This window comes from Rhinatrema bivittatum, chromosome 6, assembly GCF_901001135.1.
Source record: "Rhinatrema bivittatum chromosome 6, aRhiBiv1.1, whole genome shotgun sequence".
NCBI classification, from domain to species: domain Eukaryota; kingdom Metazoa; phylum Chordata; class Amphibia; order Gymnophiona; family Rhinatrematidae; genus Rhinatrema; species Rhinatrema bivittatum.
Window position 1 is genome coordinate 307,809,869 of NC_042620.1, and position 27,192 is coordinate 307,837,060.

The 27,192-nt window shown below is 43.0% G+C and overlaps 1 protein-coding gene across 2 annotated transcripts in view; it reads left to right on the top strand.

The window, feature by feature from the left end:
• LOC115094414 overlaps positions 1-25,822 on the top strand; it is a 72,635-nt gene extending 46,813 nt beyond the window's left edge. For both annotated transcript variants that reach the window (XM_029607443.1, XM_029607444.1), the window contains exons 7-10: positions 7,353-7,465; positions 16,795-16,884; positions 18,613-18,735; positions 24,516-25,822. In XM_029607443.1, the coding sequence (XP_029463303.1) occupies positions 7,353-7,465; positions 16,795-16,884; positions 18,613-18,735; positions 24,516-24,596 (407 nt within the window). In that variant the 3' untranslated portion in view covers positions 24,597-25,822. The remainder of the gene's footprint in view (positions 1-7,352; positions 7,466-16,794; positions 16,885-18,612; positions 18,736-24,515) is intronic.
• Positions 25,823-27,192: the final 1,370 nt, after the last annotated feature.

A 27,192-nucleotide genomic window follows, 5' to 3' on the forward strand; every position in this document is an offset into this window, starting at 1 on the left:
GGCACCCCTGGCTTGAAGGTGCACAACATCAGATCACTGTTTTCATGGATCACAAAAATCTGGAGTACCTCCGTCATGCTCAGTGCCTAAACCATAGGCAGGCAAGATGGTCCCTGTTCTTTAACAGATTTGACTTTGTGCTGAAATACTGCCCTGGAGATAAGAATGTCAGAGCAGATGCCCTATCTCGCTCATTTCTCTCAGAGGACGTACCTGATGAACCCCAGCATATCATCGACCCAAAGAGAGTTATCCTGTCAGCTACACATCCCGTACCTGCGGGCAAGACCATTGTACCTGGTAATCTAAGGAGAAAACTGTTAGCATGGGCTCATGATTCGAAACTGGCTGGACACTCTGGTCAACAAAGAACACTGGCTAAATTACAGAAGTACTACTGGTGGCCCACAAGGAAGACACGTTCTCCTATGTTGCTTCTTTTTCCAATTGTGCCAGACAGAAACCTCCGCCTGGACGTCCTTGGGGCCTGCTTCATCCCTTGCCAGTACCAGATGAGCCCTGGACTCACATTGCCACAGACTTTGTGGTAGACTTATCACTCTCTGGAGGTAACAACACCATCTGGGTTACAGTGGATCGTTTCTCGAAGATGGCTCATTTTGTGGCTCTCCATGGCTTGCCCTCAGCCATGGAGCTTACAAGACTTTTCACCCACATCTTTTGCCTACACGGCATGCCAAAGCACATCGTCTCAGACAGAGGAGTTCAATTTACAGCAAAGTTCTGGAAAGCTTTGTGCAAGAAGTTTGATATCTCTCTCGACCACCTCTGCCGAATGGGCAAACTGAGAGAATGAATAGGACACTCAAGCAGTTCATTCGAGCCTACGTTGGTTCACATCAAAATGATTGGGCTGAACTGTTGCCCTGGGCTGAATTCGCCATCAACTTTCATCCAGCAACATCAACTGGATCCACACCATTTGAAGTGGTCTACAGACGACTACCATTACCACCCTTACACTTTCACTTTCAGTGTTGTCCCCGGCAGCTCAATCTACTGCCAAAGATATTCAACTACTATGGAATAAGACTAAAGAGATGCTCCAAAAAGCAGGACAAAGAGCAAAGAAAGGCTATGATGCTCACCATACCAAGGCTGCTGAATTCCAGCCTGGTGACAAAGTCTGGCTGTCAACAAAACATCTAAGACTCAAGCTACCATCAGCTCGTTTTGCTCCTCACTTTGTCAGACCTTTTCCCATCCTCCGATGACTGGGTACTCTCACGTACAGTCTGAAACTTCCCACAGCATTGAAGATTCATAATGCGTTCAATGTCTCGCTACTGAAACCGCTAGTCCTTAGTGAGTTTTCCACCAAGACACCTGAACCTACACCTATTGATGCAGAAGAAGTCATCAAGTACAAGGTAGATGCCATCCTTGATGTGAGAAAGAGAGGCAGAGTATGGGAATACCTCCGGTCATGGGAGGGTTTCGGATCTGAAGAAAACTCTTGGGAACCTTTGGCTAATATCATGGATAAAGAGATGCTTCAGCAATACCATAGAACGCATCCTCAGAAACCAAGACTAGGTAGGAGGTCTGGAGGGGGGCCCTTTGAAGGGGGGTACTGTTGCATCCGTCAGTCTCAGACAGCTTCGACCTTTGTGCCTCACCTTTCTCTCTGCTCTCCCCGCTAGCCTTGGGAAGATGGCTGCCACCGCGTCTGCATGCCGCTCTCTCCAGCATGCCTGGAACGGCAATGGCAAAGCCTCACGCCATGTTTCTCCTAAGGGCCTCCAGGGTGCGCACGTGCTTGCCACCCACGTCTTTATCCATGACATGGTGGGAACCTCGGGGACGTCCCCCTCAAGTGATGTCACGCCATCTGGGTATTTAGCCTGCCCTTGTTTGCTAGCTCATCGAGTTAGCAAGGATCGTGAATGGATGGAAAGCTTCTGGTCTGAGCTACTCTGCCGCTTCCTTGCTGCCGCTGGAAGCTCTCTGCCCTTCAGGGTATTTCTCTAACCTGGGTACCCGCTCCTCCTGGGCCCTTTACTTTCTTTCAGGTGCCTATCTGGGATCAGGTACTCGCTCCTCGAGGGCCTGCTCTCCCTGGCTCGGTGCCTGTATTCAACAACTTCTACCTGCTGGGATCTCCACCTATACAGCTACTAACTTAGTGAGTAATCTAACATTCTCAGTCTGTCTCATCTACAGCTCTACTGCAATGGGAACCTGCATCTGAATCTCCCTATACTATCTCTGTGAGACAGGTCCCCTCTGCAGAGGGTCCCTGGACTGCTACCGCTGGATCACATCACTACTGCCACTTCTGGTGGTATACCTCAGCTGTATAATAAAAGACGAATCTCTGTGTTTGCTTGTCTCGAGTCTAGCCTAATACTATGGTTCCTCATGTGGCTCCTCCCCATGGGCATGGTCATCTCCACAGTACCCAAGAATCCAATCAAACACCTCAAAACCATAACAAGTTTCTATGGAGGACAGAATGCATAGCATTTAACTTTTGCTGCGAACACAGGTGTGTCACCTCTTATGTATCTGTGTGACGTTGGCAGCCAGCTACATACCAGTAGCCTTTGCTGGGTTGGGAGGCACATCAGAAATTACTACTCATGAACAGATGAACTCCTTTAACATACAGCTAGCCAGCACATATAGTGGGCAACGACATTATGAAAGGCGTTTAGGGCATGCCAATCACTTAAGGCTCAGCAAAGGTACAGGCTACCTTATACAGTCTTACTGGATGCTGTGGTTTGGCAGTCACATCTTCAAGTGACAGTGATATGATTCATATGTTTGTTCTGTCATTGACGCAGGAGATTCAGGGTATGATTTCAGGCACTGGCTTCTCTCCCCCATTGCTTTTCCCAACACGCTGGCAGAGATGAGGTACAATGAGGCCTTATGTGCTACCCGCTGTGTCATAGAACGCATCTGAAAAATCGTTTTCACTGTTTAGACAAGACGGGTGGAGCTTTAATGTATTCCCCACCCAAAGTTGTAAGGATTGTGTTGCTCTGCTGTGTATTCCATAATCTGGATTTACACCATGGAATACCAATGGCTGTACATCCCGATCTCCCCCCGGATCCCCCATTTCTCCATGCAGGAGCCCAGGAAAACACCCTGGGTGGTGGACAGATTTGGCAAACCCTTATATAAACACACTTTGCTGTGCCTTTATATCTTGGTACCGGTAGGTGACTTGCTGCCTGCTTCTTTGTATGCCACTCTGCCTGGTGATGTTTAGGCTAGGCTTCTCCAGATCTAGGCCTTGGCTGCCTTTGATGTTTTAGCTGCCCGGTTGCCAAACAGCATGGCATAGTTTTCCAGGACTCCTGCTATTACCATTTCTTTCTCCATGATGCTGAACTTAATTGCACAGAGACGAAGGCACCCTGCTGCCAGATAGGGGTGCCACTTTCTCTTCCGGAGAGATGTCCTCCCTGTCCTCACTCTCTCTCCCACTCAACTCTTCCCTCCCTTCCTCTCCCCCCTCCTGGACCTGACTCCCTTACCCTCTACCTATTTCTAGCCTGGCTTACTCCTCCCTCCATGCTTGACTGCCTATCCTGTTCCCCCACTGGCCTCCTCCTATCCCTTCCATGCTGCCTCTCTCTGTTCCTGTCCCTACTCTGACTCCAATTCCTCCTTCCCCTAACACTCTGCCCTCATCCTCCTGCCTCCTCTCCTCCCTCCTCCCCCTTCTCACGCCTCTCCTCTCCTCTCTCTCCCGACACTTCTCACACTCCATTCTCTCCACCTCCTTCACACCTCCACACACCACCTCCACCACTCACCACCTTCTCCACTCACCACCACTCACCATGACCTCCACCTCTACCACTCACCATCTCCTCCATCTCCTCTACTTACCACCTCTTCCACTCCTTCACACAAAAAGACAAACAGCTCAATTCGCTAAAACAGCTATCAACCTCTCCCCTTCTGTCAGAGATTTAGGGGTACGGCTTGACAACCAATTCAACTTCAAATCTTTTGTCCACAACACCACCAAAGAATGCTTCTTTAAATTATAAGTACTCAAAAAACTAAAGCCTCTCCTGCATTTTTGAGACTTCCGTCTGGTGCTTCAATTTATTATCCTTTCTAAATTAGACTACTGCAATTCCCTACTGCTCGGTCTCCCTGCATTAACTATCAAAGCCCTGCAGATGGTCCAGAATGCTGCCGCCAGGATACTCACCAACTCAAATAAAAGAGATCATATCACTCCCATACTTCAGTCACTTCATTGGCTCCCCGTCAAATTTAGGATCTCCTTCAAAGTTCTCAAGATGATCCACAAGGACATCCACAATATCACCCCTCTCAAGCTCAGCAATCAATTCCGTCCACACACTTCAGGCAGACCAGTCAGGAGAGCGTACAAAGGCTCCCTGTATGCCCCTCCTGCCAAATCCTCACTAAGAAAACGAGCATTATCAACAGCAGGGCCTACTCTATGGAAAACTCTTCCACCAGATCTACGACAAGAACCTAGTCACCAAAACTTCAAGAAATACCTAAAGACGTGGCTCTTCAGGCAAGCTTTCCCGGAAACTTCAAGTTCAATCTGACGCCTTTCGAACGCCTTTCGAACGACATGGACTAAGGAACGAGGATAAATTGGTCAAACCTCACTCTCATCACTGTCCCCTAGGCTTCATCGGGGGGCCTCTTTCCTCCGCTACTGCCACCCGCTCATTCCCATCTTTTTGATCCTCTCCGCCTGACTTATCATTCCCTCTACTTTCACTTCCCTTCACTTCCCCCTTACTCCCCTAAATCCAATTGTCAAATCTAATGTATTACACTCTATTTTACGGCATTTATGTTTTATAGTTATCTCGCATTCAGTTTATAATGTTTTCATCTTTTCCAAATGTTCCTAATGTTGTGATGCTTTAATGGTCTACGTTCAATGTGTTCAGAAGTTCTAATGTTATATGTTCTATGTAATCGTACCCCGCGACAGTTCTGTTACACTGTAAACCGGTATGATCTGTATACTTTACAGGAATGTCGGTATATAAGAATTCAAAATAAATAAATAAATAAGCAAACTTCACAAACAAACACAAACTTCAGACAGAGAGAGAGACAAATGACAAAGGTAAAGGTTCACAAAAGGAAGCACAGAAAAGTACAGGACAATGCACTCAGAAATCACAAATATAAACTACCTCCTACAACCAGCATAGCAACTACCTTCCTCTCCTCTAAAACACGCCTTGACACACCCTCAAAGAGAGAGCTGCAGGAAGGCTGTATATATAACCTGCAAAAATAATGCGCTGTGTAATGACGCATTGCAGTACACAATGACATAGCGCTGCGTGCAATGACACTTCGCCGCTTGTGATGAAATTTCACAGCGTGCGATAAAATGTCGCCACAATAATGTAATGTAGCCATCACATTATCCTAGCCATGCTCCTTTTTTTATTGCAGATGCTATTTTTGATATATTTATAGCATTTTGATGAATCTAGGCCTTAGAAGATTAGACCCCTTTGAATATCAGCCCCAAAGCCTGATGCATACCAGGAAATCAATAGTTGCATGGTAAAGAGTTTTAACTCTAATAATACTGCGACAAGATATATATGGATCAATGTATGGACTTGTGCGAAAGGAGTTCAATGCAAGTCATTTTTAATGTATCCTTTAGCATTTTTTTTAGTTCAATATTTTTATTGAGAACTAACTGAAACCATGTACAAAGTTATTATCACAATTGTATTTTCTGTTTACTGGTCTGCACTTGCTCCTAAGAAGCCCATTGCGTTTTTGCGTTTGTTCTCTCTCTTTCTTTGCTATCTCTTGTTCTTATGTTATCCCCCTTCCTTTTTCCCTGTTCATTGTAATTTCCACTCTTTAGTTTCGCTGTAAACTGATATGATATTGCCACTAATATCGGTATAGAAAAATTCTGAAATAAAATAAAATTCTTAAATAAAATCTTTTTATTTTATTAATTATTCAGTGCTGGTACAGGAAACGCTCAGGCTTTCTTATTTCTGTGAACACCTTGAAAGAGATGAAGGATAAACTCAAAGTCATAGATCTTCTGAGTGTGTTCAAAAGTGCCAGAGACAAAATTAAGATGGCACCTACCATTCTGTGAGAGCTAGTTGAATTTTTGGTCCCAGGAAGACACCGACCAGTTATGTTTTGTAACTCTTCCCTAAATACATTCTGATAAATGTAATTCAGGACTCTGAGGGATGGTACAGTCTAACATGTTCTGATCTTTGTGGTTACAGTAATGACAAGCCAAAGTTTGGAAGGGGAGGGAGGTATAGAGCATATTTTATTTGATACGTTTGCCTCATAATTTATTATGTATTTTATGTATTTAATTTTATTTTTCTGTATTTGATATTTCTGAGGTAATTGGTTGAAATTTGACCTCTTATTGCTGTAATATCTTCCAATTCCAGAAATACAGTTCTTGAGAGCAACCCGCATATCAAGTGGGCAAGGATCTCTATTTAAACAGAATATAATTATTTATTTATTTATTTGATTTTTATATTCTGCTTTTCGGTACATTAAAGTGGCAGTTTACAGTCAGAGCTTTGCCATCAAGGTATACTTTTTTATTTCAAATGTACAAAAAGCACAGCCATCCCACAGATTACTCAGCGTTGATGATTTCATTGAGTATTCTTTTTTTTTTTTTTTTTTAAATGATGTCCTCTGCTTGCAAGCTTTCTTGATTCAGAGGGTATTCAATTTCAGCCAGCTCTCTCATTTTTACTACCAGAATGCAAGGGAATGGGAATTAGGGCACTTTTCCAAAAGAGTCCTTTCAATACACTTTTATCTCAGCCAAAACATTTTGTAGCTACAACACAGACTACTAAATATTACAGTTTTCTGTTGGAAATGCATAGGTGCCCAATTCAAGTTTATCATAACATGAATAGTTATGAGTAGAAATCTGATCTATGATCTACAATAGAACACAAACTTATTTGTCTCATGCAAGCCCTGAAACACACAACAGGACTGTGTCATATGGATTCCATGCCTTGGAGTAATGCCATTACATTAAAAACATCCTTTTTCTGATCTTTTTTAGGCTGCTTTTAAATTTTAAGCCTGTCAGTCCACCTTCAGCCTCATTAACTAATTTTAACAATTTTCTTTTGACCTGTATATTTGTCTTGTTTAAATTGTAAGCGCTATTAAAAAGGGAATGTCTCTTGTGTGTTGTTTGTACATCACACTGTACATCGAGTAGCGCTATAGAAATGTTTAGTGGTAGTAGTAGTAGTGATCTGCTTAGACAAGGATAGAGGTAATTTTAGCTTCATACTGAATATTTTATGTGGCTGCTTTATGTGCAGGAGAGTGGATGGATTGCTTGGGATTGAAAGACTCTGCAAAGTATATTGGCACCTCTCAGAGCATAGCCATCCGGATCCCAGACTGCTCCATAGCCACACATCTCATTGACCTGGTAAGTGACTTATTGAGACTGTTCAGATATCCAACTCATAGAAAGGTAGATTTTAAAACATGCGTGAACATGGACGTGCCAATTTTTTAACATGCGTGCGGTTGACACGCACGTTATAAAATATGATTCCCGCATGTGCACCTGATTTTAATATCGGCGCGCACATGTGTGGGTGGGTGTTATGTCACACACGCAACAGGGGGAGGGATTTAAAAAAAATATGCAATGTCAGCCTTTCTTAGTTCCCTCCCAATCTATTCCCATTAAGGAGCGGACTGGGAGGAAACTTTACTATCCCCCTAACTACCCATCCTACCTTTTCCCCTCTCCTCCCTGACCCCTAACCCCTTCCTATCTAGGCAAATTTTTTTTTGCTACATTACTTACTGCTCCTGCGAAGCAGAAGTAACTTCTGCATGCCGGCCCGCTGCCGGCGCATGCTTTCCAAGACAGGGCCTAGTGGCTGCTTTCCCAGCCGGCCCCCAGCCCACCCCTTTGAGACAGCCCGGCACTTTTGCGTATAACGGGAGATTCACGCGTGGCCGGACGTTTCTAAAATGCGCTCGGCGCGCGCAGGGCCCTGCCACATGCGTATTCCCCGGTATTTGCGCGTGCCGGGCTTTGAAAATGTGCCTGATATTGAGAATAGGGTGAATTTTCAGTGCAAGCTGAGTGTCTGACCTAGCCAGCCAAATTTTGGCAGGCTAATTTTAGCCATTCCATTTAAGCATGGCAGTTAAGCAGCTAAACCAAAATGCCTAGCACTGAAAATCAGCAATAAGTAGCTAAGGGAATCATTTTCTAATGGGATTGCAAGCGAAAAGGGAAGGGGAGGAGTTGGGGCGGACTCCGCGACGGCTTTGCTGACAGTGAAAAGGTAAGACCCCCTTATCACCGCCAATAGTGCGCCCAATAGCGCCACCTTTCATGGTGGAGCTATTGGGTGTGAAAGCCGGCAGCAATAACACCATGGTGGTGCAATCGTGCCAGCTTTCACAGGCCCGCCTCCCACTTCGCCCCCCGTCCCCCATTACCGAGCGATTCAGGAAGGCTTGCGAGCTTAGAAAATCCAGCCCTAAGTCCTTACTGCCCCCTCCCACCTCACCCTCTACCCTGCCACTTCAGAACGTATTCTATTTATTTATTTTATAAAATTTGTTGTTTGCCTTCCAATTGTTACCATAAAAATTTCCAAACTGATTTACATAGATGAAACCATATAAACAATAAAATAATAGTTAAAACATAACAGAAATACATAAATAAAGAGTTTCAAATTGGAACTGAAAACATGGCTCTATAGAAAAGCTTATAATCTAACATAAAGGCCAATAAACTGATAACTTCACTATCAGATCTTTAGACAATAGTAAATTGAGCAAAAAGAATTGAACAATGTAAAGTGTAAAAGACTACATTCTGAGCATGGCATACAGGAGAATGAAATGAAATAGCGCCTTAATTAACTCATACTTGATGCTGTAGTGTTGACCTAGAATAGATATTTATAATTGTAAGAAACTAGATAATAATGCATGAATACGACCTAGACTATGTATTAGCTGTTTGCATCGACCCACAATATGAATGCTGACCTAGAATGGGGATGTTGACCAAGAAGCCGAACGATGACTTTGTAAGCCATTGTGATCTTAACTTGGAATGGCATATAAAACTCCTAAATAAATAAATCCTTCATCAACAATATTATACACTAGCAATGTGAATCGTTTTTTGACGATTTAAAACAATCGTCAGATATATTTTAAATCATCAAAAATCGTTAGAGCCGCGATACAATAGCAAGTCCCCCGATTTATCGTCAAAAAATCGTAAATCGGGGGTGGGGGGAGGGCGGGAAGACTTGCCAAACGTCCAGCGGGGGTCCGGGAGCGACCTCCTGCACGCGGGCCATATTGCCAATATTCAAAATGATGCCGGCGCTACCTTTGCTCTCACTATGTTGACATAGTGAGGGCAAAAGTAGCATCGGCGCCATTTTGAATATTGGCAATACGGCCCGCGTGCAGGAGGTCGCTCCCGGACCCCCACTGGACTTTTGGCAAGTCTTGTGGGGGTCAGGAGGCCCCCCCAAGCTGGCCAAAAGTCCCTGGGGTCCAGCGGGGGTCCGGGAGCGATTTCCTGCACTCGTGACATCGGGTGACAGGAACCAAAATGGCGCCTGCGCTACCTTTGCCCTATCATATGGTAAGGGCAAAGGGCCACCGGCGCCATTTCTATTAACGCAGCCGTGGCCCGAGAGCGGGAAATCGCGCCGGGACCCCTCCACTGGACCCCAGGTAATTGAAAACATTTTGGGGGGCTTCGGGAGGGTGAGGGATTTGTTTTAAAGGGTCGGGGTGGGTTTTAGGGTTGTTTTGGTATGCTGGTTTTCCCGCCCTCCCCCGATTTACGATTTTTTACGATTTTTTAACAAAAAAAACCATGACAATCAGATTTCCCTCCCCCCCCAGCCAAAATCGATCGTTAAGACGATCGATCACACGATTCACATCCCTATTATACACTGCCAACCAATTTCCCCATCCTTATACTTTAAGAGTAGAAAGGTGCTCCCAGATTTAATTTGGAGATTCTGAAACCATCAACCGTGTTTTTATCTTATGCCAAAACCTCATCAAATCAGTTTCTACTCTGATATACAGAGGGAGGTCATTCCATAATTTAGGGGCTGTCATAGTAAAAGACCGATTTTGGAGTCTTAAATGTCTAAATCTCTTACCCAAAGGGAGTTGAAGCTGTGAGCTATATTGAGAGCAGATTATTTTCTGTGAGCATTTCCAAGAGATCTTGTTACGCAAATGTAGGCGACCCAAGCCTCGCAAGATCTTTAGGGCTGGATTTTAAATCACCAACGCACGTAAAACCTGGGGTTTTACATGGGTAGGTGGCCTTACACACGCCGGGCCAATTTTCAAAGGCTTGGTCATGCGCGTAAACCCCCGGGACAGCCATTTGCCGCTGTATTGGGGGATCGTGTGCCGGCAGGGTGCCGGCACATGCAACTTGCGCTTTCTCAAAGCAGGTGCAAAAGGTAGGTTAAAGATTTTGGGGGGGTTTAGGATAGGGATAGGGGGAGGGCAGGATAGGGGAAGGGGAAGGGAGGTCAGTCTAAGGGGTTGGAAAGTTCCCTCCCAGTCCACTCCTTAATTGGACTGGAAGGGAACTGGGGAAGGCCCCAGTGCGTCGCTGCGCGTAACCTAAAAAATCCTCCCCCCCTTGCGCGCGCCGACCTGGCATTTGTGTGTATGTGTGTATTGTATATATATATATATAATCAATCAATATACTGCTACATTGCTTTCGTAAATGTGATGAATAAATTATGTAATATGCTGATAATAAATGTTAATATATTTACATATGTTATTAGCATATTAAATGTGCTTTAGTTTATGAATGCAAATGCAAAACATATGCAAAATAGGTAATGAGCTTAAGAATCAGGGTAATCAATTCATTACCTATATTTAAAAATTAATTTTCTCACATTTAAACAAGAAAATCACATTTTCATGAGAAACAATTCCATCTCTGGTTTGTGTTAAAGTACATGATTTTGTGCTAATTTTAATACAACAAAATTATTGCAACCATGATTTGCAAATCATGTGAATAGGCTGTTGATTCGCATTAATATATTTTTTGCATTAACAGTCCATGTCCATTAGGGATGTGCAGCAGGGACGGATTTGTCCCATTGGGTATTTGTATTCGTAGGGACCCAAATCTGTTGAACCCATTCTCGGGGGGCTCCGATCCATTCATTAGTTGCATATATATATTCATTTCCCCAAAAAAAACCCATCCCAACCCTTTAAATTTAATTTAATACAACCCCCCCCACCCTCCTGACCCCCCCCCCCCCCCCCCAGACTTTCCAAAAGTCCCTGGTGGTCCAGCGGGAGTCCTGGAGCCATCTCCTGCACTCGGGCTGTCAGCTGCCAGTATTCAAAGTGGCGCCGATATCCTTTGCCCTTACTATGTCACAGGGGCTATTGGTGCCGTTTTGAATACTGGCAACCAACAGCCTGAGTGCAGGAGATCGCTCGAGGACTCCCGCTGGACCACCAGGGACTTTTGGCAAGTTTTGTGGGGGTCAGGAGGGTGGGGGTTTATTCGTTAGTGATACGTTGTATTTGTGGGGGTTCGCCATATGTTTCGTGACCCCCACGAATACAACAAATATGGCATATACGTTGAGGATTGCCAATACGTTGCAAACGAATGCACACCCCTAATGTCCATAATCTGCCCCTGTGGAATAGAGGTTGTCCAGAGAAGGGCTACTAAAAGCCTTATGAGATGAGTCTAAAGGATCTAAGTATGTATTCTCTAGAGGACAGAAGAGGGCAGAGAATGGGATATAATACAGATATTCAGATACCTCAAAATATCAATAATGCACAAGAAGCAAATCTTTTTCAGTGGGGAGAAAGTTATAGAGCACGAAATCACAATATGAGGCTTCAAGGGCATAAATTCAGAAGCCATCTCAGGAAATATGTATTCATGGAACAGGTAGTAGATGTATGAAATGATCTTATAGGGAAGATGGTAGTGAAAAAGGTAATGGAATTCAAGAGAGCATGGGATATGTTCAGATAATCCCCGAGTTGAGAAGAAATACAGTACAAGAAAAGAGAGACTAACTGGAGTCTATGACATTTACTAGGAAGTAGGGACGGTAACTTTAAAACATATGTATAAGGGGGTGCATCAAGATACACGGTAATTTTAAATCCTGCATCTATATATGTGCACAGGTTATAAAATAGTCCAGGCACGTGTATGTGTGCTCCTAATTCTAAGCTTGTGAGTGCACAGCAGCATATGTCGGCTTTGGGATGTGCAAGTCAATGAGGGGATTTTATAACAGAAGTGCATCCAGGCCATGACCAGTTTCACCAGTTTGCCCACCAGTTTGCCCAGTCTAGAGCTAGGTCTCCCAACCCCCCCCCCCCTGATTTTTTAGCCTGCACTCCCCCCAGTTAACCCAGACCCCTCAAACACAGACGCCTGGAAATAATTGTATTAAGACTTAGACCTCATCCGTAACAGAAGTAACTTTGCACTGAAATATACCTGGGCGCAACCAAGCGTGTAGCTACCTGCGCACGTTTCTCTTGGCCCCCATCCTGCAACGCATGTGCCCCACCCACGTTGCTATCCCCTTCTTCCTGATGCGAGATATTCGTGCCTCGGTACTTGTGTGTGCATGTGGACAGCTGATAAAAAGGAGTGGACACGCATGTGTGCTAGATGTACGCCCAGCTCCCGATTTTGTCACACACCTGGCTTTTAAAATTCACCTTAAATTGAGCAGAGTAGATGGACTTTATCGTATTCTGTGTTTCTATGGTTAGATTAACACGGTTTTATTATACTAGCTTACTTTAAAATTCTTTAATATGATTCATTGTACTACTCAGAAAAACACTATTCTCTTTCTGAGGGATCTTTATTACCTCACTATTTGGGAACCTGCCCAGATAAATGTGTAAGTTGCATGCTTTCAGAAGAATGTGCATTTGTGTTCACAATATTATTCATATAAAAATCACGTTTGACTTTTATAGTGTTCTAAGATGTCACAAAATATAAAAAAAGTATAGAAGTCATTTCATTTTGGGTCATAAATGTCAACTATCTGTATTATTTTCAATGGAGATGATGTAGAGAAATGTTTTGCTTTGTTTTTCGGTGTTGGTTTTATGATGTGATTTATGTGTTATGATTTTGCTATTTTGTAAGTTGTTCAGGACAGTTCTCTTATAGGGCATCAAATTAAATTATATTAAATTAAATATACAAAAGATAGTGTGAGTCCCTGTTGTACAGTATGGATAAAATGGTGATGTATTCTTGGCATAATTCAAGGAGAAAATAGATGTTTGGTAAATTTTGTGTTCTCTGCAACAATACAGCAGTGAACAATTTTGCTGTTCACCTATGAAAATTGATCAGAATGTACTAACTCCAGTCTGGGTTATATATATATATATCTGTAGCAAGATTTGACCAAGTGAACTTACATCAAGACCAAGTTAATGAAATTTACAACTATTAATTATTTTGTATCTCTCTGTCTCCAGTTCCATTTATATTAACCATCATTTTTCAGCTAGAGTCTAAAAAACAAAAACATAATTCAGCCCATGCAACTAAAGAACCAGACTTTCAAACCTATCTGCGGTATAGCATTTGCATGTGTAAGTGGATGCACAGAGATTAATTCTAGTATTTTATAAACTGTGTGGCAGGAGCTGTACAGTTTATAAAATACCGTGCATTTTGGCTCTGAACATACATGCATAGGTCCGGATTTTAAAAAGGTTACGCGCGTAAATCCCCGGGATTTACGCGCGTGACCGGCCTTACGCGCGCTGGGCCTATTTTAAAAGGCCCTGTCACACGCATAAATCCCCAGAAATCACGTATGTCCCAGGGCATCGGGGAGTAGGTGGGCAAGGGGCCGGGCTAGAGGCCCTCGGCACCGCGGCACCGCTACATGCCTCCAGGCAGGCACAACAGGTAAAATAAAAATTTTGGGGGGTTAGATTAGGGTTAGGGGGGCAGGAAGGCTAGGGGAAGGGGTAGGAAGGTCAGGCTAGGGGGTAGGGAACCGGATAAGGCAGCAGGTGTCAGTGCATGCAAGTTGCACAATTGTGCACCCCCTTGCATGTACCAACCCTCGATTTTATTACATGCATGCATCTGCGCGTGCATGTTATAAAGACATGCATCCATGTGTGCCACCGGGTAGCATGCACACATGGACGCACACGCACAACTTTATAAAATGTACCCCATATGTTTCAGAATGGTGAATATTTCTAATGTAAGAAATACCATACTTTCTATACCTATTTGATAAACATACTTGTGTATATTTTATGCATTTAATAATTGTGACACCCAGAATTCAATGTGGAGGCAGGTATATTTTAAAGAATATAATGCATAAGAATCACTAGTTCACCAGTACCTCCCTCCAATCCTTCTCCACTTTATTCACACTTTCTAGCACTTCTTCCTAAATCCCCACCTCTTCAACCACACCTCCCTGTTATTGTTCAGTGTGGTTGTGGTCATAGTGAGAGTTGGCTCCACCTACAGGGAGGGGCCCTATGGGGACTCACTACGATAAGCAATAGCCTCAATAGACAGACAACAGTATATTATACTTTATTAAGCAGCTACGTAAGTATGCCACAAGGTGGGCATAGACTCAGTCCAGAGTGAAGTGGTGCAATGCTGGTACTCCTGGTAGTGGTCCGCAGAGCGGGGTACGCCAGGGCAGCGCCTCTGGAGTGGAGATGCTTCTTAGATGAGATCCGGTAATGGCCCGCAGTGTGGGATACGCCGAGAATCAGGTGGAGATGAGAGAGAAGCACTCGTAGCAGAGGAGCAGAGAAGAAGGTAGCACTCACTTTCGTAGAGATGAGGCAGGTAACAGAGAGAACTCGGTAGTGGCCCAAGGTACGGGGTACACCGGAGATCTTGTCACTGAGGTGGTAGATGACGGTACTCACAGACTGTAGAAGATTCCTGCAGGCAAGATGGCCCTCCGAGGAGCGGATAGCCAGAGCACAATAGGCCCCCGAGGAGCGGGTACCTTAAGTCCAGTATCAGTAGTCAGGAATGAGGTCTGCAAAGCGAAGAGAAGTTCTCTGTAGGAGTGTAATCAGGCAAGAAGGAAGTCCTTACTAACTCACTGGATGTTAGGAAGCGTAGAGTTTAAATACCACTTGGCAGGTGACGTCACAGGTGGGAACGCCCCAGAGGTTCCCATCCTGATGAAAACAAGAAGAGGCTGATGTGCATTAGAGATGTGGTTCGTTTTTCACCCTATTTAGGAATTTTAACGAAATTTCCTAATTCATTTCTGTTTCGGAGTATCCGAAACACGACATAAACGCCGTTATTTCGGAGCCCCCGAAACCGGAAACAAAATTTTCCCCGCAATTCGGGATTATTGGCAAGCCTTGGGGGGGTCAGGAGGGGGCTCCTGACCCCCCCAAGGCTTGCCAATAATCCCTGGGGGTCCAGCAAGGGTCCGAAAGCGATTTCGTTTTCGGCTGCCAGTAACCAAAATGGCGCCGATAGCCTTTGCCCATACTATGTCACAGAGGCTTTCGGCGCCATTGGTCAGCTCCTGTCACATGATAGGAGCACAAGATGGCGCCGATGGCCATGTGACAGGGGCTGACCAATAGCGCCGAAAGCCCCTGTGACATGGTCGTTCGGGCTATTCGGCACCATTTTGGCGCGCGGCTTGCACTGGCACGAACTAGGGCACGGAGGGCATGGCAAATGGAAGCCGGGACTCCGCTGGACCACCAGGGATCTTCGTAAGTCTTGGGGAGGGATCGGGATGGGGGGTGGTTGTTATATATGTACGAAAATGCTTAAAATTGTTTTTAAATGCTTGGGGTGGTTTTTTTTTTTCGCTTCGTTACCGATTCGTTTTTCGGTCCGGTTTCGGGTTTCTCGTTTCGTTTTCGGGCAAACGAACCGAAAACGAAACGAGAAGACCCGAATTATACCACGAAGTATTCGAACCGAAAAAACGACCCGGTAGAAAAAAACGAAGCACATCTCTAATGTGCATGCGCGTGCCCTAGGTAACTCCATCATCAAGATGGCGTCCTGGATCTCCCATGCCATTCTGGGGACACCGGGGAGAGCGGCGTTTGCAGGCCAAGGCCGAAAGACTCCTTGAAATCACTAGAGCAGGCAAAAGAGAGGTGAGCTACAGAGGTCGCAGCCGTCTGCGACCGACGGGCGCAACACTCCCCACCAAACACTGCAGAAAACAGACGTCAGATTTCACTTGCACCAGTCAATTAGCAGGTGTAAAAGTGTATGAAGAAGTCTGGGAATGTATACAAGTATACATGTATATCTAATACAAAATAGCAGCTCCTGTGTGTACTTCATAACCCCACCCTGAAACACCCCTAGATCTCCCCTTTAAAAATGTACATGCAAAACAAAAAATACATGCATACCTCGATATTTATAAAATAGCTTGTGCGTGTATAAATGTCATTTACATGCTTATATGCTAGTATTTATACACATCCTTTGAAAATGTACTCCACATTTTGTACTTGATTTGTTTGTTCTACCTTGAGCATTGGCATGATAAGACAGTTTACAAAGGTTACAATTAAATCAAATTAAAATTAAATGTATTGTATACTACATAATCCAGAAAGTTAATTAACTCTCTATTTCTGTCATTATTTCCCTCATTAACTCTTAGTCTCTCTCATTATATCTCCATTATTACCGTATATCAGATCGGGCCTATTGCAGTCACATCAGTCAACCCATCAGGAGCAGAAGACACCACCCACCATAACCAAGTGTATGCCAAGCTTGGCGACAAGGTACAGAAATATTTAAAGCTGTTCATAGTGAATTTTTTGTAGTGTCTACAAAGGAAAAGGGAAAAGCTTCACTAGGAGTGGACTCCAGTAAATACAATGCTCGATCATGAACGCTAACCAGAGACTGGTGACTTATTCCTGCTGCATGTTGTGGTGCTGGAGACCAATGTTTAATTGGGATTTGCAAACAATATGGAAAACATAACAAAGCACCCTGTTTTGTTCCACTTCATTTGCAAATGAAACAAAAATAATCCAACTGAAATCCAGATTTTTTTTCTTTTTTTTAATTTCAGGAAATAGCTTGTGCTGTTTGCAAATTGTGTCCGCTATTTCCTGAAATTAAAGAAATTTTAAAAATATGAAAGCCCCAAGGAAACTAATTTCAGCCAGAATCTCCGCTCAAATAAACGTCTTAGGCCTGCAGACCCCTAGTGTTCAACTCTCCTGTCTGTCAGGGTCATCAGGAGTTGGACTTGTTACAAAGCTGTTTCATGCAGGTCTTAGAAATGCAGAGGCAATTCCTGCTGGTATATTTGGCCCAAAAGGAGATTTTCCTGACAAATTTTGTCCAGCATTCAGAACTGGTGTGGAAGGGTAGATAGAAAATGGGGTAACAAAAATTCAAGATGTCATGAGAATCTTAAGAGGCAGAAAGGTAGCCCAGATGTTTTATGCTTTATTCTATTCAAAGGTACAAAGATTCATAGAGAGCATCTGAAAGCAATATTTCTGTATTATATATTTTATTGTTAGATCACCCGGCTCTACCTTTAATGAAATCTGAAAAAAGGGTTTGAAATTATGGCATATCATTTGAAACATTGTATGTGTGTGTATGGGTGTGGGTGTTGTTTTTAGCGAGTTGGTAATAATTTCAGAGGGCATTTTTCAAAGGAATTTTTATGAATAAGTAAGCTATTACTTGGGGGAATCCCCCGAGATAAAAATTGCCCTTCCCACGGCCAAATGTTTGCTTGCTGTGTACTGCTAACTGTAGCAAAAATGGAAAGGGACAGTGGTTGGCAATTTCATTTTGAAAGTGCATATTTTACTGCACATACTTTTCATCTTTCCATCTTCTTAAATTTCCAGGAGAATCGCTGGAAGAAATTTCCCATTGAAAAATTACCTTGCAGGTCTTGGACCCTCAGACCTTCAAACTCACTGCAGTTTTTAAAAATCCCCCTCCCCCCTTGGAGATCTTACAAAATGGGGTAGAAGCAAAAGATGGGAGATTGATTAGTTTTAGAAGAGAAGAACGTGGCCTTGCTTGACAGGTTTCTCATCAATGAAATGCCATGCGTCAATAGAGTTGAAATTAATGAATTATATGTTCTTGGGTAACTGCTTAAGTAGGAAGCCATTTTTACTGACATTTTCCAATAATCAGTTGTTCTAAGGCTCATTGACCCAAGCCAAACAGGGAATCCTTGTGTCATGGAGGCAAGCGGACAATCATTTCATTTTTCATTTACAATCCACAATGTAAGGGAACAAACGGTTCTTTATTCCCTTCTTCCTTCTTATGGTATACCGTATTTATATTTGCAATATTCCTAACTTTTCTAAATTCCATTCCCAAGAAATCAGGCATCATACATAAAATAAAGAGGAAACCCGCAGAAAGAAATGCATTAAGATTATAATTACATATAATAAGAACACTCTTCCTCCCTTTTAATTCTAGAAAAAATGCTGAGATTCACATTCTATTTGTCTTTTCAGGTGGACGGAGTTCTTTGTGATGGGCCCTCTCCAGAGAATATTGCTTCCACTGTTGTTGATTGCACCAAAATTGAGAGTGGGAATATTGGATTCTTTAGGGTTGGTGGTGTCCCTATAGCCAAGGTAAACTCTACCACCACTAAAAGTACTTTTATTTTTTAATGAAGGACAAGGTAGCAGATAGGGATGTGAATCGTTTTTCAACGATTAAAATTATCGTCCGATAATGTTTATATCGTCTTAAATCGTTATAGAACACGATACAATAGAAATTCTAACGATTTATCGTTAAAAATCGTTAAATCGTGTTAGTGCGCACTAACTCGAGTTAGTGCGCACTAACTCCCCGTTAGTGCGCACTAACTCGATTTAGTGCGCACTAACTGAAAATGATACAAATAAACACTTTCCAGGTCACTGAAGGTCAGTTAGGAATGAATATGTGTTCCTATTGGCTGGCTGCCCTCTTATCTATTGATGTTACCAAGGTTACCACTGAGGTGATGGTTGGGGGGATGGAACTGGAAACTAACGAACACCAACAGAAAATGAAACAAAGTGTTCACACTTCCCAGGTCAGTAAAGGTCACTTAGGAATGAATATGTATGTATGTATTCCTATTGGCTGGCTGTGCTCTTATCTATTGATGTTACCAAGGCTAACACTGAGGTAATGGTTGGGGGGATGTGAAATGGAAACAGTTGGAAGCTTGACAAAAAAAGTAATGTAATGATCAGCACTCACGTGACTAGAACTTGTTTGTTTATTATTTTTGTTAGCAGGCACCTGAAATGCTAGTGCATGTTGAATTTGCCAATCACTGTGCATTTTAGAAAGGTGGTCCTGGCTGGAACTGTACACAGTTCAAATATATGTAATTGATTGTTGGTAAGTGTATTTTTTAAGTAGCCACACTGGCACAAGTATGTTTACTTTTCCTCCTACTTAACTCACTAGCTCAGCTTTGTAAGAAGGGCTTCTCTGCTTGTGTGTTGTTTTTGTTTGGTGTGAGGAGAGCAGAAACATCAGATCTTTATTCAATCTACTACAGTCATCTCTTACAGTGCCCTATCCCTATTAATACCAGGAGTGTTGTGATCTTCCTGCACACAGTGCCCTAACCCTGATACCAGTCTGAGACAGCTCCCTCCCTGCATTACTAGTGAGAGGCTGGCTTCACAGACAGGGGGGAGCTGCCTGACCCTCACTCCTGACTTCCCCCATGTCCCAGCTAGTGAATGGTGTGTGGGTGAGGGGGGGGGGGGGGAGGATGGTGAAGTCTGAGACAGCTCCCTCCCTGCATTACTAGTGAGAGGCTGGCTTCACAGACAGGGGGGAGCTGCCTGACCCTCACTCCTGACTTCCCCCATGTCCCAGCTAGTGAATGGTGTGTGGGTGAGGGGGGGGGGGAGGATGGTGAAGTCTGAGACAGCTCCCTCCCTGCATTACTAGTGAGAGGCTGGCTTCACAGACAGGGGGGAGCTGCCTGACCCTCACTCCTGACTTCCCCCATGTCCCAGCTAGTGAATGGTGTGTGGGTGAGGGGGGGGGGGGGGAGGATGGTGAAGTCTGAGACAGCTCCCTCCCTGCATTACTAGTGAGAGGCTGGCTTCACAGACAGGGGGGAGCTGCCTGACCCTCAATCCTGACTTCCCCCATGTCCCAGCCAGTGAATGGTGTGTGGGTGAGGGGGGGGGGGAGGATGGTGAAGTCTGAGACAGCTCCCTCCCTGCATTACTAGTGAGAGGCTGGCTTCACAGACAGGGGGGAGCTGCCTGACCCTCACTCCTCCGGGGTATTGTGATCTTCCTGCACACAGTGCCCTATCCCTGATACCAGGGGTGTTGTGATCTTCCTGCATGCAGTGCCCTATCCCTATTAATACCAGGAGTGTTGTGATCTTCCTGCATGCAGTGCCCTATCCCTATTAATACCAGGAGTGTTGTGATCTTCCTGCATGCAGTGCCCTATCCCTGATACCGGGATGTGTGCAAGAAGATCACAACACCCCCGGTATCAGGAATAGGGCACTGTGTGCAGGAAGATCACAACACCCCCAGTATCAGGAATAGGGCACTGTGTGCAGGAAGATCACAACACCCCTGGTATTAGGGATAGGGCACTGTGTGCAGGAAGATCACAACACTCCTGGTATTAATAGGGATAGGGCACTGTGTGCAGGAAGATCACAATACCCCTGGTATCAGGGTTAGGGCACAAGTTCTAGTCACATTGACTGATCACATTACTTGTTTGTCAAGCTACCAACTGTTTCCATTTCCCATCCCCCATATACTGTCAGTAGGAAACTTGGTAACATGAATAAATAAGAGGGCAGCCAATAGGAATACATATTCATTCCTAAACTGACCTTAACTGACCTGAAAAGTGTCAAATTGTATCATTTTCAGTTAGTGCGCACTAACTCCCAGTTAGTGCGCACTAACTCCCGTTAGTGCGCACTAACTCGAGTTAGTGCGCACTAATCGGAAAAAACAATTTTTAACGATTTTTTAACTAAAAAATCGTGCCTAAGACGATTTTCTTGCCCTGCCACACGATTTCTATCGTTAAGACGATATGGAAAACGATTCACATCCCTAGTAGCAGAATTTCAAATTCAAAGCAAACTACAGTAATCTAGTTCAAGTTCCATCCTTCCTATTGGAAGTTAGTGTCTTCACTCTAAAATTCAGGAGTCCTCTTTAACTCATCTTGACTCAGGGCCTCAATGAGCATTTTTTCTACCCACAGCTGCATATTCAAAAATCACTGAGCAATTATGCATTGCATGAAATTATGAATGGGAAAGATATTCTGAACTTGTCAACAGCACATAAGTCCATGATGCAGTTCTATAGCAACTGGCTTTGGGAATTTCTCAGGATGGCCCTCAGGCTAAAACCCTTTTACAGAAACCTTCTAGAGACAAAAGTCCACTATAAAAAGTGTCTGTGGTGCACATTCTGCCACTAAGAACCAAAGAAGCAGTATTAGTTTATTGGTACCACAGCAAATGGGTCAAACTGTGCCAAGCACAGGGTTAAAATACTTGGTAAGTGAAAAAGGTCAGTATTTATAACAGGTATAACACCAACAGTTAAACTTATTTCTGTATTTATTTATTTATTTATTTGCCTTATTTATGAGACAGCCTGTCCATAGCACCTCACAATGAAACAGCAACAACAGCAAAAAAAAAAAAAAAGGTATATAAAACAGTAGAGAGTCAAGTTGAGTAATGAACTATGGTAAAAAGAAAAAGAAAAATGAGACATTTAGTTAAACCAGTTTGAAGATATGTATTTCAGTTTTATTACTGATCAATATATTTTAAAAAGATTGACCTCAAAAGGCCTGACACACAACTCCAAAGCACGGACAGGGAAACAAGTTATGCTCCAATACTGTCAATCCAGAGCAGGGGTGGCCAACTCCGGTCCTGAGAGCCATAAACAGGATGTCCACAGTGAATATGCATGAGAAAGATCGGCACACAATTGAAGCATTATATATACCACTCTATCTCATTCATGTTCATTTGGGATATCCTAAAACGCAAGTGAACTATGTCTACGAGGACCGGAGGTTGCTTACTGCTGTGTCATTACCATGTGCTCACATTCTTGTAGGTTTTCTCACCCCTTAAAATATTTCAGTGAGTGAGGTGCCTGTGAACAATCAATGTGCACAGGGTTGTCGGCCCAATCTTTGCTCTATAGTCCAAGCAGTAGTTTAATCTGGATGTGCTTCCAGATGAAACAACCGTTTAGCCTTTCTCCCTTATAAAGAAAGGCTAAACAGATTACAGTTCTTTAGCTTGGAGAAGGGACCAGTTATTTACCTCTTCAAACAACACTAGGATTAGGGGACACTTCATGACCCTAGCAACCGGCAGATTTAAAATAAATCATAGAAAGTATTTTTTCACTCCACGCACAATCAAATTATGGAATCTGTTGCCAGAGGATGTAATCAAGGCAGCTAATATAGTAGGGTTCAAAAACATGCTGAATCAAGGAAAAGTCCATAAACAGTTATTATCCAGGGAGACTTGGGAAAGCCAGTGCTTACCCCTGGGAGTGAGACAGAAGAAATAAATCAACTATTGGGAATCTGATAGGGGTGTGCATTTGTTTGCAACGTATTGGTAATCCGCAATGTATATACCATATTCGTTGTATTCGTGGGGGTCGCGAAACGTATGGTGAACCCCCACGAATACAATGTATCACCAACGAATAAATCCCCACCCTCCTGACCCCTCCCCCCCAAGACTTGCCAAAAGTCCCTGGTGGTCCAGCGGGGGTACTGGAGCGATCTCCTGCACTTGGGCTGTCGGCTGCCGGTATTCAAAATGGTGCCAAAAACAAACCATTTTAATTAGGGTTGGGAAACCTGAAAAATGTTGCTGCCCTTCCGTTTTCATTCCGGGAATGGGTCATTCCAGGTCCATTCCTGGATCTTTTTTTTTATTAGTTGCGCAGTTTTGTTTAAAAAACAACAACATTTATTAAAAAGCAAAGCCTCCTCTACCAGCGGACCCCCTGCCCACCATCCCAACCCCCCCCCCCCCCCCCCCAGGACTCACCACACACACTGGTTGAGCGGGAGTCTGGGAGTGACCTGCTGCTCCTGAGCCAGTGGCTGCCCTCAATCAAAATGGCGCTGGCTGCTTTCTAACCTTAACTTGTGACAGGGGCTACCGGTGCCATTGGACAGCCCCTGTCATATGGTAGGGGTAAAGGAACAGGCTGCACCATTTTGATTGAGGGCAGCCACTGGCTCAGGAACGGAAGGTCACTCCCAGACCCCCGCTAGACCATTGAGAAATGGTGCAGCTTGTCCATTGCCCCTACCATGTGACAGGGGCTCCCTAATGGCATTGGTAGCTTCTGTCACAAGGACAAAGGGTGGGGCAGCCGGCACCATTTTGAATGAGGGTAGCCGCCAGCCCAGGAGCAGGAGGACGCTTCCAGGCCCCCTGCTAGACCACTGGGTATTTGTGGTGAGTCCTGGTGGGGTGATCTGCTAGTGGGGGGAGGGGGGAGACTCTGTTTTTTAATAAATGGGAAGGTTTGGGGTGGGTTCTGGAGTTTTTTTCTTTTGTTTGAATTTTTTAACCCCCCCTCCCCAAAAAATTATAGGAAAAGCAACGCAAAATTTCATGTTTTTCCTATGATTTCTTGTTTTTCCTGAAATGCAGTGAAATAGGAAATATCCCCTAATTTCAATTATCAAAATAAAATTAAAATAAATCATTTAGAAAAGCTGAGAGAAGCAAGGAAGGTAGTCAGAATGGAAAAAGTGTGAGCGGATGAACAGATAGCACAGGCAGTAAAACAAGGTAAGGAGATTTTGTTCAGGTATGTCAGTGACAGTAAGAATGTCAGAGAGGGGGTTATAAGACATTTTACCCTTCATTCATTCATTCATTCATTCACTCATTCATGGATTATGATTCACAGACTATTGTTCAAAGGGAGTTCTGATTAATACAGAACCTCATCGAAATACTTCAGGTAGATAATATTACAGAAGATAAGATAAGAGGTAGACATAAGGAGGGGAATTATCAAAAGCATGTTCAGCGCTTTACCCATGGAAATGTCTTGCTATAAAATTGCCAATCCAGTGAGTAAACTAATGCATGCATGTCACATAAGTTTATCGGGACTGCATGGAAGCATTCCCAGGACAGGGTTAGGGAGGGGTTACTGCTCTATGTTATTCAGATTTTACCATTTCACTAAAAGAAATAGTTCTATCCTTATATCATATGCAAATTGACTCAGATGGTGTGAGATGAATAATGTGATAATTCTTTTAGAAGTGCATGGAAAGCTGACATGGTTCCTTTATTAGTCTTTACATAAAATCTTGGCTGTCATATTGATTTTAGGTGCTAGAAATTTTAGAACATGTCCACAAGAAACATCTGGCTGGCCATGTCAATGGTGGATTTTTGGAAGAAACTACATAAAAGAATATGCTGCTTCATCTATCAAACACTGTACCAAACTGAACTCAACAGACAACCATTGCTGCCAGAAAATGTCTACAAAATGGTTCCTCGATAAAATTCTTAGCACAAGCATGAAAGAAGCTGAAGATGGAAATCTGTTAATGAGCTATAAAGACTGACTTTTTAACTGCTTACAGATTCCAATAATATGTCTGCACAGTAGAGAATCCAGGAACAGAGATGGAAAGTTTGATTGTAGGTGCTGATAAAGACCATGGCTAATGGTTCAGTTACATTCACTACTTTTGACCATTACAATATACTGGGAGGATCATATATACCTAGTGAAGGGCCCATAGGCCCCTTTACATATATATTATGTCAGATTGTAGTTAATACATAATCATTTTCCTACTAGGAAAATCTCCTGAGGTAATTATTACAGAGATTAAGGGTGGGTGCATAGCTTCTAACCGGCACCCACAGTAGGGAAAACATTTCCTCAATTTTGAAAGTACTTCACTAGTTGCCAGTTAAATTCTGAGTGCAATTCAAACTGGTGAACCTGGTCATTAAGGTCTTTCGTGGCCTGGGACCAAATTATGTAAAAGGCAGGCTAAAACTGTATACTCACAAAGTATACCTTATGATCACAAAATTAATTTCTGCTGTTTTTACCATCTCCAAGAGAGATTAAATGTAATAGGAAAAAGGGAACAGGTCTATTTCTATGCAGGGCCTTGTCTTTGGAATATGCTCCCCAAATTATATTGCCCGTTACTTTTAGGCATATGATCTTATTTTGCCTACCATGCCCTGAATAATAGACGCTGTAATAATTGTAGCCAATTAGTTGAACCCTGACATTGTCTCATTTCTTGATATTAGCACTCTTGTTAATTAGGCTGAAATGTATCTGGAGTGCATATTCCATGATCTTATCATAACACACAAAATAGTATCACTTGTATCGCATATAGATACAATATTTTTATGTGTGTCTAAAGTTTAAGAAATCCTATTTATTAGATCTTAGTATGTTAGCTCTGCACTTAAGATATAACATTTTTATTTATAGGATCTAGTAACTTGTATAACTAGACCTATGGGTTTTTGTATGTTATTTATTATTTTTTTCATGATGTTGGTATGTTCTTTGCTGCAGAATTTTATTGTACTTTATGCTACATGATATGATGTAACTCACTTTGGGCCTAAACAGGGAAGAAGTGAGATAAATACACCTAAATAAATAAAGCAAATAAATAAATACATTTATATGTCTTTCTCACAGTTCATTTCACTTCATGATGACTGTTGCAATATTGGTAACTTTTCTTTTGTAAGCAATATTATATTTCTTGCACATTCATTTTCATTTATTCATATGGACAAATTATGTCCAAATTCAGAAACTCTTTGAGAGAAAAAAAGAGATTTTGTTTGGATAACTAATACATCAAAACTCTCCATTCTTCTATGAAGATTGAACTCTGAGTGGTTGGAATGAGTACTGGTTCTCACAAAATCTAGGTCATATAGCTTAACTGCACTAGAGCGGTAGGGCTGGTGCAAGAGTATTCAGTGCCCTAGGAAAACCTTTTGTCATGCACCCCTCCCCCAACTTACCTATTGGTGGCAGTAGATCCAGCAAAGCACTCTCCTCTTTGGTGGTATTGGCATAGCATTCTTCTGGGCCTCATATTGGCTGCATTCTGCTGCCCCCATAATTCTATCACTCTTGGTGACTTCTTATTTTGCCCAATGGAAACACCTAAAGAAGAAGAGAACTTGAGAAGTGATCTAAAAAAGCTTGAGAAATGGTTGAAGGTTTGGCTGCTAGGATTCAATGCCAAGAAGTGCAGACTCATGCATTTAGGGTGCAATAATCCAAAGGAGATGTACGTGATGGAGGGTGAAAGTCTGATGTGCATGGGCCAGAAGAGAGACCTTGCGGACAAACTGAAGGAAGTGAAGCAATGTGACCAGACGGTGGCTAATGCCAAAGGGATGCTGTACTACATAGAGAAAGGCATAATCAACAGGAAAAAGGATGTGATAATGTCCCTGGAATACCATGTGCACTTCTAGAGACTATGAGGCCAATGTAATAAGAACCACACTGAAATTGGTGCTGTTTTTCTGCACATGTTTTTTTTAGCATGCACAGCAAAATCAGGTGCCTCCATGGGGTGAGATAAGGGGATGGCATGCAAATGAGATACATACAAAAACACCTGTGATACACCTAATACCCACATAAAAACCCTGATGCAGAAAGCCATGGGAAAAACAGGCACTAAAATAGGGGCTAACAGAAAAAATGTTACAGACTCATTTCTTTTTCTAATCTTTTTGTTGATATTCCAATGGTAAGAATAAACATACGGAAAACAGCAAGTCAGACGACAAAGCCCCACACAGTATTAAATGCATGTATAACAAAAGGTAAAACAGTAATAAAAGACCTTAGTAGTGTACAAACAGTATCTAATGTGTGAAAAGAAAAGAAGAGTTAGGGAGATATTAAGTATCTAAAAAATAAGGTCTACAGATCTCTACATGGCCACCCAACTCAATATTCTATTGCAAAGCACAGCCGCAGCCTTTTTAT